The 14,132-nt window shown below is 45.4% G+C and overlaps 1 protein-coding gene across 14 annotated transcripts in view; it reads left to right on the top strand.

The window, feature by feature from the left end:
* The window catches only part of adgrb2 (adhesion G protein-coupled receptor B2), a 381,141-nt gene that overhangs the window by 292,758 nt on the left and 74,251 nt on the right, over nucleotides 1-14,132 (top strand). For all 14 annotated transcript variants that reach the window (XM_056742031.1, XM_056742032.1, XM_056742035.1 and 11 more), the window contains one exon: nucleotides 11,738-11,867. In XM_056742031.1, coding sequence (XP_056598009.1) covers nucleotides 11,738-11,867 — 130 coding nt within the window. The remainder of the gene's footprint in view (nucleotides 1-11,737; nucleotides 11,868-14,132) is intronic.

The following is a 14,132-nucleotide window of genomic DNA, read 5'->3' as shown; positions in this document are numbered from 1 at the left end:
GTATGGTTCAGGTAATAAAAAAGATTAAGTGAACTTCCTCTTTTTGATACCTTTAAAATCCATTATTATCATTTTTCTTTCTCGCTTTCTTCTTTGTCACTTTCTCATTTTCCTCCATATTTAAATGCTCCAAAAATTATGCTCTCAACACATGGCATGGTAATAATACAGGGCATATTTAGCTCATAATGTAGGTGCCTAGAACCAGATTACAATTAATTGCCTTCCTGAAATAAAACTGTTCCACGCGCTGATTAGCGGTCGACATCCACATTTAATTTGTTTGTCTGTTTCTCGCTTTCATGCTAAACGCGGTTCCGACTTAACCGGGCACCCTTTGTCAAGGTGATGGCTCCTTTCACCACAGCGACTCGATCACGCTTGTCAACGTTTATCTCGTGTTTTAACTCCGCCGTTTGTGGGAACTCATCTTGTAGTGGATATTAAAAACAAAAGGGAACAAAGTCAATTTGGTGTGTTCAGTAATCTGATCCCCCACTCTCAGACTACTGTCACTGCAGATTTGGCCATTTAATCAGACGCCTAAACACAAACACGGGCCGGGCCATTGATGATGCGAAGCCAGACCGGAGCACGCTGCTGGTTCATTAAACCTATCACAGCATGTGCTAATTAAATAATGAAGCTGCGCTCGCATACCGTAAGGCGAGAAATGACTGCTGTGGCATTTCATTCTCCATATGTTAGCTCGCTCGCTCTTGCTTTTAGCATTTAGAGTTGCTTTTGTGTATAAGACAAAGAAAACGGTGTATAGAGAGAGAGCTGTCTGCATTAAAAGCTTACTGTATTAAATGTCCAGGGGATTACTTAAACTAGCCATAATTGCATAGGGGGGAAAGCACTTCAAACAGTAGCAACGAGGGAGAAATTAACAGGTTCGGAGAGAAAGTTTACTGTAGGCTAATGTGTTATATTGTATGTCGAGGGAGGGTGTGTACACAGTGGGTTTTTGTGTTTGAGTTGCTATTTGGAGCACATGAATAGCTAATGTCGATATAATTGTGTTAGACTAATGAAAATTAAATGATTTATTTGAAATGATCTCTTGTGAAATGTGGTGCTGGTCAGGCTAGTGGACTTTAAAGCAGGGATTTCCAACTAGGTTTGTAAGGGGTATTTAGAAAAAAGATGTGATTTGGCGTTTAGCATTTATTTTATTATTTCATTTATTATTAATATTTAACTTTATCAGAATGGTAGGGTATTCAAACACATCAAACAAATCAAACACAAAAAAGGTAAATGGTAAAAAATTTACTCCTGACTGCCTTTGGAAATGAATAGGAATAGATGGTATGCTTTGGCGTTACCTTCCTATGTGAACACGCCTGGACATCACCCTCTTGAGCGACAGGACACGTTCCCCTGAATGGTAAAACAAGAATAGTAGAAACTAAGAAACCGGGGCTAAAATACTCAATTATTTGCTGAAATAACAAGCAGCTTAAAAAAAGTGCCTAAATATTACATAAAACAGTACAATTCCCTAAAAAATTTAAACATTAAAGGAAACACACTTTTTATTTTATATAAATATATATATATATATATAATGTGTGGTATGCAACTTGTACAAAAAATGGATTACTCCTGACCGCAATAGGAAATGAATATGAATAGAAAACAAATACTATATTAACCTTAAGTTATATTGAACAAAAAGCAATAGATCATAATTACTGCACAAACAAATTCCAGTAAAAATCTGAAATATTAAAGGAAAAATATTATTGAACAACACCACATCATATTGATTTAACATACAGAAATAAGTTACATTTCAGGTGTTTAGTCACTTCACTGAGTATGAAGGTGGCCACTAAACAAGTAGCACCAGAGGGTTAAACTTTTAAATCAAGAAGGAAAAATGACTGGGATTCTGTTTTTTGACTAAAATTTGATATTATTCATTGCTAAATGACATCCAGTATGACACACATTTCTAGTGTCAGTGAAGCCACACCTGAGCCTTACTGCTGGTGTTGTGGGGAATAAAGATAAAAAAGATTGCAAACACTGCTTTAAAGATAACATGACATTACTATCATCCTCACACCTCATGCTGGTGACCAGTCAGAATGTTTCTTTTTGACTATGTGCGATAAAATACACAAAACAATATCTGGAGGATTTTAAATTAGTCTTCAAAACGTTGTAACAGTCTCATTCTGAAAGAAATTAGATGTTTTCCAATCTAAGGAAAGTCTCTGCCTTGCCTGCCAAACAATCTGTAACAATGTTATTTCACTAACCACAACCCCCTCCTTATCTCACTCACCTGCTGTTGATGAATATCCTCATGAGGTTTGCCCCTGATGCTTCCTGCTTGATCCTAGTCTAACTAGAAATGCGCAGAATTCCATTCATGTTTTTGTCTGTGTTGGCGTCTGAGAGACTTTGACAGGGCGTCAGCTCAGATCAGCTGCTTCAGAGATGTCAATCGGCAGATCAAGGCGAGAAAGATTTCACTTATATTGCATTCGGCCGGGTTTATTCATTAACTGCTGACTGTGAGAGCATATGTGCTGAAAAAGGCAATGTGCATGTTCATGAGAGACATAATAAGATGAAAAACAGACTGTAAGGCATTATTGTGATTTAGTTAATAGCAATTTTTCTGAAATAACAACATGTACAAAGCTAAATAGTTTTCTTTGGATGATCGGATATGGAAATTTTGCCATAAATAATAATAACTGACAATAGCCGGTACAGATATGGAAAATGGTCCAATGTGCATCCCTTGAACTTTTATATTTCTATGTTCCTGTGACGCAAATCTTTTAAATCAACACAAAATAGATTCAGATTGTAATGTGTTCGCTGACTCACTCATGACCAGTTTTTACACTTGAAGTACCCATTTTTCCACAAAGCCAAGTTATTTTTATTTCCTCCTTTGTCTAAGGTTTTTACCAAGGACATGAATAGCCTAAATGAATAATGTGTTTGCCCTTAGTTCACCACCCCATAAAAAGTTTTAAATTAGTTTTTTTCCAAACTTGTATGATGTTACTTTCTATACATCCACATTCCACAGAGACCACAGGCTTTTTGGTAAAAACAAGAAAATACGTATTAATACAATAAAAAGAGCTAAAAGCAGTTTAATAAGGGTCAGCAGTGACTTCAAGATTAAATGGTTCCCGAAACTGCACCATAGAATTATTTATACAGTATTACATTAGATCATATTCGATTAAAGTATTGGTGCAAAGTTGAAGATCATCATGACATAGATTTAATTTTAGTCTGTACGACACAAGGTTAATGTTTTTTGAGAATTAGAATATTATATATGATAAATAGGATCATATTTATAGTATAATATTTAGGATATGAAGAATAATTTGGTTTGTATCATCTTTGAAGCTTGACAGCCCACAGATATTTTTGAATGAAAAAAAGCTACATAAACATCCCTTGATTTATGTTGCATAAAAAGAACAGAATACAAGTTTGGAACAACATCAGGGCAAGTAAATAATAAAAGAACATTTTGTTGAATTGATCAATTCAGAATGATTTTCAACTGATGAAAGCTTCCCATTTCTGCTTTTAAACCCTATGCGCATGTGCTGTGTTAACCCCAATTATTTCTTTGCGATTAGCAAGTCAAAATTGTTTATGAATGAACATTATGCCACAACTTGTTTATATTAATTTGCACTGATCCCAAAACATATCTTTAAATGGCTAACTCAAGGACAAAGTGGTCATGGTCAAGCTATTTCTTCTTTCTGTTGCCAGAGCTTTTATCACCCGTATACTCTATTAAAGTGAAAAATAACCTAGCGTGTGACAGGTTACGATCCAGAGTGTCATCTGTACCACAGGCCTTATTTGACTGGAATGTTTTGAACTTGACTTTTAGGGGCACATGGAAAGAGAATATGTTGTTTTGTGTTTAACATGAATCTATATTTAGAGGTTAAGTCTGACCATCTGCTCTCAGCAGTGTGTTTAAGCTGAGGATCAACTTGAATACAACAGCTTTGCATTGTTTGTATTTACCAAACGTTTCTACCCCTTTATGTTAAAGAAACATGCTTTTCTGTTAAACTTTTATTTCTGAATGTTGTGTAAAACACAGTCTGTGTTATCATGGCTGTTTATCAGGATCATGCATTTATGTGTATGCAGTTCCCTTTCTGTCGGTCTCTCGACGTTGTGTCGAGAACGACAGATGGGGTTCGCCCTTGAGAACCAATCAACTCTGACTACTATAGAAAAGGCCAATGAAATTTGGCGAATGCAATTTGCATGCCGGGCTCCGCCCCCGGAAATCCGGTATAAAAGGAGGCCGGCGTGCAGCATTCACTTACCTTTTGTTCTTCAGAGCCATCGCTCATGAGTACAACTCAGGATTCAATCCTCTACAACTACACGCTGGTGCTACGACGTGTTACAGCGGATCGTCCCTTCCTGCAGCGACCTTCCCCTGGGCGTCTCGGCGGTTCCGGAGGTGTTAGAGATTTTTTCTAAAAGTCCTTTTCAGGACTGACTGAGCATTCTCCAGCGCGGCATGTCCCGCTGTTCTCTTGGGTGCGGCACCCTCATCGAGGAGGGGGATGGACACGATCGCTGCATTAGGTGTCTGGGCGTCCAGCACACTGAAGCAGCGTTCGTTGACACATCTGCCTGCACTGCGGGCAGATTGTCATTCAGAAGTTGCGGTCACGGGTGGCTGTCTTCCTACGGGAACCAGCCACCATTTCGTCTGCTACCCGGGCTGTGACATCTGTGGCTACGGCCCCGATGACCACCCACGTTAGCAGCGTTAGTGATATGGGGAACTCTGCGAACGTAAACCCGCCAGCCAAGTGCTCACGGGCCGATCGCACCCCGATTCGCTCTTCTGAACGTTCCCCAACCGGCGGTGGCATACCGTCCGGATCCTCACGCACACACTCGGAAACGATGTGTGACGTAGATGAGATGTCGCTCGCAGCATCGGAGGGAGACTGGCATCCGACTCTGCCGAATCCAAACTCCACCCCCAGCGGTCGAGTTCAGGAGGAAGCAGAAGTGATGTCATCCGTGCTAACCCGGGGATGCGTGGTTCCCGAGGTCGGTGCGCGGTGCAAACCGCGCCCACCCCGGGTGCCATGTTTTTCCCGGAGGTGCATGAGGAGCTGTGTAAAACTTGGAACGCTCCACTCACGGACCGTTCCAGTGAAACCAGCTCCGGCTCCCTTACTTCCCTCGATGGTGAGGCAGCCAAGGACTGCGTCGAGATCCCCCGGGTGGAACGTCCGCCTGCGGTGCACCTGTGCCGCGGACGGCTACCACCTGGGGGGGGATCGACCACTCCTACCGTCCAAAGCACGTAAGACTTCGGCATCACTGGTGTCGAAAGCTTGCGATGTTGCGGGCCAGGCTGCCTCCTCTCTCTATGCCTTGGCCATCCTGCAGGTCCGCCAGGCCAGGGCGTTGAGAGGGCTCCACGAGGGTAAGGCCGACCCGGGTATAATGCAGGATCTCCGTGCCACCGCTGACAGCGCTCTACGGGCGACTAAGGCGGCGGCACGGGCCCTGGGTCGGACGATGTCCACGGTAGTGGTCCAGGAGAGACACCCCCGGCTATACCTTGTGCAGAAGAGTGACAGCAAGGAAGTCCGCTTTCTTGATGCACTCATCTCGCAGGGTGGGTTGTTGGTAACACCGTCGAGGACTGCGCTCAGCAGTTTTTTGACGGCGAAGCAGACAGTGGCAATTAACCACATTTTTTTCACGCCGCGTACAGGCCTCCGAGATCTCACGTGACGTCTGCTTCCCTGCAACCCAGGACCCTTTCGACATCGGCTCCGGTTCCTGTGCCCCCACAGGCGGCACCCCGGAAGCAGAGGTCGAGGGGGAAACCTCCACCCCGTCAGCAACCTCCTCGCGAGAAGGGACACTGACGGGAAGACCCCAGGGAGAACAACATCGGGCCCGAACCTTCACAGCCACGGCTCTGATCGGTCGGTACGGGACGACTCCTGCCTCGTCACCAAAGCCGGGCCCTTGTTAGGGCTTGGCGCCCACTTACTCACTGAGTTTTCTGTTCTCCCCGGGTTTACTTGCAGCCGATCGCACACTCCACTGGACTGTGCTCGGCGAACCGACCTCACACCCTGGCGAGGCGTGAGGTCGTACACATACGACAGCCGTCACCACTCTCAAACCGACAGTGCGTGCCGTTGTCCCGCCAGGCAGGTAAGCAGGCGGAGCAAAAACCTTCCCTCCGGGGACTCCCCGCGACATGGTTAGCTCCGCCAGCCGACGAACCACCCCCCGTGTGAATGATGAAGCAGACCGTCCCCTTGGTCACCCTGTCACAGTCCCTGGGAGCTCGAGAGCTGCCCACACTGTCTCGCTGGCTAATGAGGGCGGTCCGTCTTGGTTACTCGATCCAGTTCGCCAGAGACTCACCCAAGTTTCGGGGCATCATCTCTCCCTCTGTCAGAGGCAGGGACGCCTCCGTACTTCGGGTAGAGGTCACCACCCTTCTGGCAAAACAGGCATCGAGTTCGTCCCTCAAAACCAAGATGTTCAGTGGGTCACCACCCGCACTTCATCGTTCCCAAGAAAGACGGCGGGTTGCCCCCAAAGGCTGCGTACCCTGAACAGAGCACCTTCACAAGCTGCCATTCATGGTGCTCACACAGAGGCGCGACCGGACATCTATGAGGTGTCAGGATTGGTTCGTGGCAATCGACCTGAAGGACGCTTACTTTCATGTCTCGATCCTCCTCGACACCGGCCGTTCCCACGGTTCGCGTGCGAGAGGCGGGCATATCAGTATAGAGTCCTCCCTTTCGGTCTGTCCCTGACCGCCCTTTCTCCCTGAGAGGAGGAAGGCGAGCGGGTACTAAACTATCTCAGCGACTGGCCTATCTTGGCACACTCGCGAGATCTGTTATGTACACAAAGGGACCTGGTGCTCCGGCACCTAGGTCGATTGGGACTCCAGGTCAACCAAGAGAGGGGCAAGCTCTCCCCAGTGCAGAGCATCCTCTTTCTCGGTATGGAACTCAGCTCTGTCACCATGTCGGCACACCTGTCCGCAGTTGTGCCCAACCAGTGTTGAACTGTCTGAAATGAACATTTTAGGCAGACAGCGGTCCCCCTGAAACAATTCAGAGGCTCCTGGGACACATGGCGTCCTCGCGGGTTAATACCCCTCGAGTTGATGCACATGACACCGCTCCAACACTGGTTTCAGAGTCGAGTTCCGAGGAGAGCGTGGCACACCGGCAGCAGGCGCATGGTGATGCCGCCCTGCTGCCGACGCACCATAACCCCTAGTCTTTATGACTTTTTCGACGGACTCAGGTCCCTTTGAGCAGGTTATGAGGCAGGTCGTGGTGACGACTGAAGTCTCCCTGCAGGGGTGCGGTGTAGTGTGCAACGGGCACGCAGGTGGGGTGTTGGACGAACCCCCGCCTGCGCTGGCATATCAATTGCCAAGAGTTGTGGGCTATGCTACTTGCACTGAGCAGGCTACGGCCTCTCGTGCGAGACATGCACGTGCTGTTCCGAGGACAGCACTATAGCTGTAGCGAATACAGATCGTCAGGGTGGCGTTCGCACACAGCAGCTAAACACAACTTGCTCGACGCCTCCTCCGGTGGAGTCAACAGGTGACTCGTTCCCTGCAGGCCACACACCCCGAGCAAACTGAACTAGACAGCCGACGTGCTTTCTCGCCAGTTTATGCCTCGTGGAGAGTGGCGACTCCACCCCCGTGCAGTCCAGCTCATTTGGAGGCTGTTCGGGTAGGCCCAGGTAAAACCTGTTCACCTCCCGTAACACCACCATTTGCCCGCTTGATAGTCCCTGCCCTCGGCACGGATATCCTTGCGCACAGCTGGCCGCGGGATGGGCGGAAGCACACCTTCCCCCCCCCCAGGAGCCTTCTTGTACAGACTCTGTGCAAGGTCAGGGAGCAGGAGCACCAAGTGTTATTGGTTACACCACACCGGTCTAACCGCACTTGGCCTCAGAGCCAATGCTCTGGACAGCGACTCCCCCTGAACCATTCCCCTGACAGAGGACCTGCTCTCTCAGGGGAAGGACACGTTCTGGCATCCCAGATCAGACCTCTGGAACACCCATGTCTGGTCTCTAGACGGGACGAGAAGATCCTAAGATGGCTACTCCCCCTATACGGCTGAGACCATCACCCAGGCTAGGGCCCCATCTACTAGGCGGTTACACGCCTCTAGACGGTGCCTCTTCTCGTCCTGGTGTCTTTCTCACCGAGAAAGACCCACTGAGGTGCTTGATCAGGATTGTGTTCCCCTTCTCACGAGACTGGAGACTAACATCTCCCTTCCACACTGAAAGTGTATGTAGTCGCTATTGCCACTCATCACGACTCAGTCGGTGGAAAGTTTCTAGGGCAACACGACCTGGTCACCAGGTTCCTAAGCAGCGAGAGGGCGGAATCCGCCTCATCTTTGCTCCATACCCTCTTGGGACCCTAAGTGGTCCTGGGGAGCCTCAGGGCCCCCCAAAGAGCCCCTCGGAGGTTCCGATCTTCCTCATAGAGTAAGACGGCCCTCCTGACGGCGCTCACTTCCTTCAAGAGGGTAGGGGACCACCGAGCATCCTCCGTGTCCCTGGATTGCCTTAAACTCGGCCCTGGAAACTCTCACGTTATCTGGAGACCCAGGCCCGGATGCGTGCCCAAGAAGTTCCCACTACTCCCTCCGGGGCCAAGTGGTGAACTTGCAGGCGCTCCCCATAGGGGAGGAAGACCCAACCCGATTAGTGTTGTGTCCAGTACGTACTGGACCGCACGCAGAGCTCTGAAGCTCTGACCAGCTCCGTGTCTGTTGGAGGACAGCAGAAGGGGAAGGCTGTCTCCAAACAGAGGCTGGCGCACTGGGTCGTGGACGCCATTACGACGGCATTCCGATCTCAGAATCTCCCATGCCCATTGGCAGTGAGGGCTCACTCCACACGGAGTTTAGCCACCTCCTGGACACTGGCAGAAGCGCCTCTCTAGCAGACATCTGTAGAGCTGCGGGTTGGGCTATGCCCAAACACCTTCGCAAGGGTTAACAACCTTCGCGTAAACCCGGTGTCAGCCCACGTCCTGCGTGGCGACATGTAGGACTGGCATCCGGGGGGGCGTATGCCTGCGAAAGCACCTTTCCACCCTCTAACAGGTTGGGTCAGTGTGCTATTTACCTTTTCTTCTTACCCGAACACATCGCTAAGAAACTGGTACCTCACCAGCCTCCCTTCTTACCCAGACACTGGTTAAGAATAGGCATTCCATCCATCACCAAACAAGCACCCCCTGGGGGCTGGCTGGGCAGAGCAGCCTTCCCCCTTAGGCCGGGATACCATGTGAGCTATCACAGATAGCTCTAACCGGACCTAGTGCTACCGGATGTCTGTAACACCCCCTCCGTGGGCTGTTCCGTCTGATGTATCCTCATGAGAATGGTTCCCACTCCTGGTAACCCATGAGCTTCCCCAGGTGGGCCTCCACCTCGCGGTTAACTACTCAGTCCGCACATTCCATGCGTTCTCCTCCAAGGACGAGACCATACCTATATCCACCATATTCCTCCCCACGGGTAGGAGGTGGCCTCTGTAGCGCTTCTCTGATTAAGAGTCGCGCTTACCCGGTGTAAACTGATCTGGACGGCCTCTCGCCTATAGAGAGCTAAGGCCCCGTCCGTGAAAGTTACCGGTCAGGGCTGTACCCATCTTTCTCCAAGAAAGCTCTGGAACCCCCCGACCACCACACTGGAAGGTTACAGTCTCACGAAAGCTTCGAGATGACACGCCCAGGCTTGTTACCGTCGCTTCGCTAGAGATTGTGACGCGATACAGCGTTGTGGCGTTTTCCATAGGCAACCCCATCTGTCGTTCTCGACACAACGTCGAGAGACCGACAGAAAGGGAACGTCTTGGTTACGTATGTAACCTCAGTTCCCTGATGGAGGGAACGAGACGTTGTGTCCCTTATGCCACGAACACGTATCGTATTCTGCTGCAGTTTGAGAGGTCTCAGGCTCTTCAGAACAAAGGTAAGTGAATGCTGCACGCCGGCCTCCTTTTATACCGGATTTCCGGGGGCGGAGCCCGGCATGCAAATTGCATTCGCCAAATTTCATTGGCCTTTACTATAGTAGTCAGAGTTGATTGGTTCTCAAGGGCGAACCCCATCTGTCGTTCTCGACACAACGTCTCGTTCCCTCCATCAGGGAACTGAGGTTACATACGTAACCAAGACGTTTTTGTGACACTTTTCAAGTGCAAAATGCTGATAAAAATTGGCGTCCTCTCTTGAATAATAACTTTACGAAGTACTGCAACTTAACACATGCTTTATTCGACTGTAAGAATTATCGCCTGTGATGCGAGCAATTCAATTCAAAGACATACAATTGTCTGGTAAAGAACACTGTGACTAACTTGTCGTCTATGAAAATTTCCACTAAAAGTTTGTCTTTTTTCCTTCATAAATGTAAAATATTTGCCACAGTAATATTGAGCCATCATAGAAAGTATGTTGCGAAGAAAATCATGTGTCTATACTTTTTTGGTCCAGTTTTACAGAGAGACACAGAGTTATCTAAGTATGATGCTATTTTTTATACTAATAGGCATTGCAAACACAACAAAATAATGGAATTGTCAAGGTTAAATATTGTTTTGAATATAGTCTATGGCAAACACAATTTCATCACTGGTAGGTAAGGTTTTGTTTTTGGACATTTGCAGGCAATGCAAAAAGTACATTTAAACCTTTGTGTGTTACTGTCTGTATTTGTCTGGAAAAGGAGCATCCAGTGATGTTTTCTTGGTTTCTTGAGGGTTGTTCACATAACCTCTACAAAGATTACGACTCGAATTACCTGTTGTGTTTTGCCACATGTCACGGGTCCTCTGAGATATTCTTTTTCAAGTCCTCATGATATCTCTGGGTGACATAAATAGATGCCCGGATTCTGAGATGAAAGATGTGCTATTGTTTTTTGTGAGATTATTGGCCCAATCAAGTAGTCTGGATGAGCGATACATTATCATTTAATCCAATGCAATGGTTTCTGATAATTGAGTATTTATAAGAGTTGTTTGTTTGACCATATTTACACTGTAAATATAATAGTTGAATATTCTATTCTGTCATCATTTTTCTCACCCTCTTCTCATTTTAAACGTGTATAACCACGAAACACGAAAGCAGATATTTCGAAGAATGTTGGTAAATATGGACACAAAACCAGTGTGGGTCAATGGTGACGAACAATTTTCTGTTGCCAACAGTATTCAAAATATTCCCTTATGTGTTTTGCAAAAATAGAAATCAATACAGATTTTAAATGACATGAGGGTGAGTTTAAGATGACAGACTTTTCATTTTGGGGTGAATTATCCCTTTAAATTGTTACATTGTTATTTATCATAGCCAACAGTATAATGACAGTGAGTAAAATTCGAATTTTGAAGCATTACAAACAGATATTTACTGACTGACTAGATGAGGATGACTATTATCAAAGTGACATCCTTGAACTTGAGGGCCATTGAGGCTGAGAGGATTTGGAGTGGGGATTGTCATAGACAAAATATAGTTTGCATAGTTGCAGTCAATTCACCATTCTAAAAGAGGGCCAATGGTTCCTCTTCTCTCTCTGTATGTCTCATTAATTCATTTTTTCTCCTTGTGTGTGTGTGTTTGTGTGTCGTCGCTGTACCCTATCAACAGAGAAACTGGCGAGGAAAACTGGGACGCAGAGAGTTGCCAAACGCTCCCATCGCCGGCAGTCTCCCACACCAAATGTCTGTGCAGCAAGCTGTCCACCTTCGCAGTTTTAGCGCAGAAAGCTAAAGAACCGGTGAGTGACATCTTTACCTTTATGACATCACACCACACATCAGTCCTTAGCTCTGAGACCCCTTCAAGAGCTGAGAACATACGCCTTGCCACATATGAATGTTGTTGTAGAATGCTGCAAAGTGTTTGGTCGTTCTCTGTACGAGCTGAGAAGGTCAGCATGCTTTCTGTTCCACAGATGCCAGACTAAAGCGAAACCGATGTGCGCTGTGGTAATGATTTCTAAAAGGTAGTGGAAGTAGATAATGAGTCACTACGCTGTTGGCGTGACATTTGAGGATGCTCGGGATGCCGCCCTCCTTATAGTGTGCATTGAATAAAACACATCTCAACAGATGGTGGACCAGGTGTTAATATATCATGATATGCATAATGTGACAGGCTTTGTCTTTCCTGGACTTCCTCCCAGGTATAATTTGAATTTCAATTGACAGGATTTTTTGGTTTCCTTTTTCTACCATTATAAATATCAATCTCAAAAGGAGTGTTTTTTTATGTGATGCATCCAGGGAGGTGTTCAGTTTTTTTTAAGAAACTATAATACCGAATTTGTCTTGTATTGTAAGGATATGAATGTGACCCTCGCTGGTGTGATGATGTGGGAATACACAATACCACCTGTTATTGAAGACATTCATTATAACTTGAGTGTTACTTATTTTAAAAGCATTTATCTTCATAGAATAGAGTTTATCCAAGATGCTTACAAAACTCTACTTGGTCACACATTTGGATTTATAATATCGCATAAATCCAACAAAATGTGTATCGGAAGTGAACTACTCCTTTAATTCAGCATTTCTACATCTATTGTGGCCATTCCAGGTGATTGTCTAGTGAATTCAAACAAAGTCAAACCTCTAGAGTGACAAAATCAAATAACAACAATGTGAAAGACTGACAGAAAGACAAGACACATTAAAACTGTGATAACTTTGTTCAAATACATGTACAAATATTACTTTTATATTGCTTAGAAGTGAATATGAACTTGTTTTCTTTGCAGTATTTGAGGTCAAAATAACAGAAATGATGTTCAAATTTTTTTTTTGATTTAATTTTCTGCAAATACATGCAAATAGAAACAATATTTTTATTTGAAATTTGGGAGAAATATTGTTAGTACTTCACAAAATGAAACAAAATTAATACTTTGATCTAAACACATACTGTAACTCTAAATAGGAAATTCAGAAAAACTGAAAACTGTTTCTTATTTTTTCTGTGGCTGTACATTTTTAAATGTATGAACGTTAAGAGCCGTCAATGACTCTTGCATCTGTGCATTGGTGAGTGTGTAAACTTGATTGTTTTAATATTTTATCTTTTATATTATCTATCAGTTTATTTTATAATCAAGTTTTTAGTTCATGGCAAATCTGTGTCAATGCTGAACAGTACTAGACACCATTCTACGCATCTGTGATATGGCTTTTAGCTATACGGGTTAATGAGCCTACCGCAGCTTGTTATATTGAACCTGTGCCCTCTTTTTACTTAATGGAAGTGAGAGACCACTACAGACAAACCAGCTGAACGCTCTGTACTTACAGGGTTTCATGTATCTCTCTCTAGAAAGCTGTCAATCTCTCTATACATATTTATCTCTCGCTCTCATGACTTTCTTCCCCTCCCCTCACCATCATACCCAATGGAAGGATACTGACCCACTTTAGTTTAGCCGTGTGTTTTTTCCCTGAAATCGTCCCATTAAAGTGATTGATATGCATGGCAGGCAAAGAGAATGCTGGGAGATGGAGAATAGCCCTGAGGAGCAAGCAATGTGGGGCGAAGAGCGTTGAGACGGTGACCAGTTAAAATCCACAGGAGATGGACCGCGTGCTGCTGGATGCCGTCATTACAGAGCCCAGCTAAAGAAAGCGTACCTATCATAGAGAGAGAGAGAGAGAGAGAGAGAGAGAGGTGATGCCCATCCGACACAGTATTGTAAAGTTTGACACTTTGAGCGGTTGCCACTAGGAGAAAAGATGCATGCAATATCTTAAAACTGCAGAGTTAAAAGGAATACTAAAAATAAAACCTATGTAAAGTAGATGAGAGAACATTTAAAATCCCCCAAAAAATGAAAAACATTAAAAGGAGTTGACTGCTTCCCAGCATCGGCTGTTTTGAACCATTCAGTATCAAAAGTAGTAAAACATTTACTCATTTAGCAGATGCTTTTGTCCAAAGCAATTGAAGACCTGCTGTGAAAAACATGGAGTGTTTTTTTTTCATTCGACTGTCACTGTTACTGTTGAATAAT

This window comes from Triplophysa dalaica, chromosome 25, assembly GCF_015846415.1.
Source record: "Triplophysa dalaica isolate WHDGS20190420 chromosome 25, ASM1584641v1, whole genome shotgun sequence".
Classification (NCBI taxonomy): Eukaryota; Metazoa; Chordata; class Actinopteri; order Cypriniformes; family Nemacheilidae; genus Triplophysa; species Triplophysa dalaica.
This window is presented reverse-complemented; position numbering and strand designations above follow the sequence as displayed.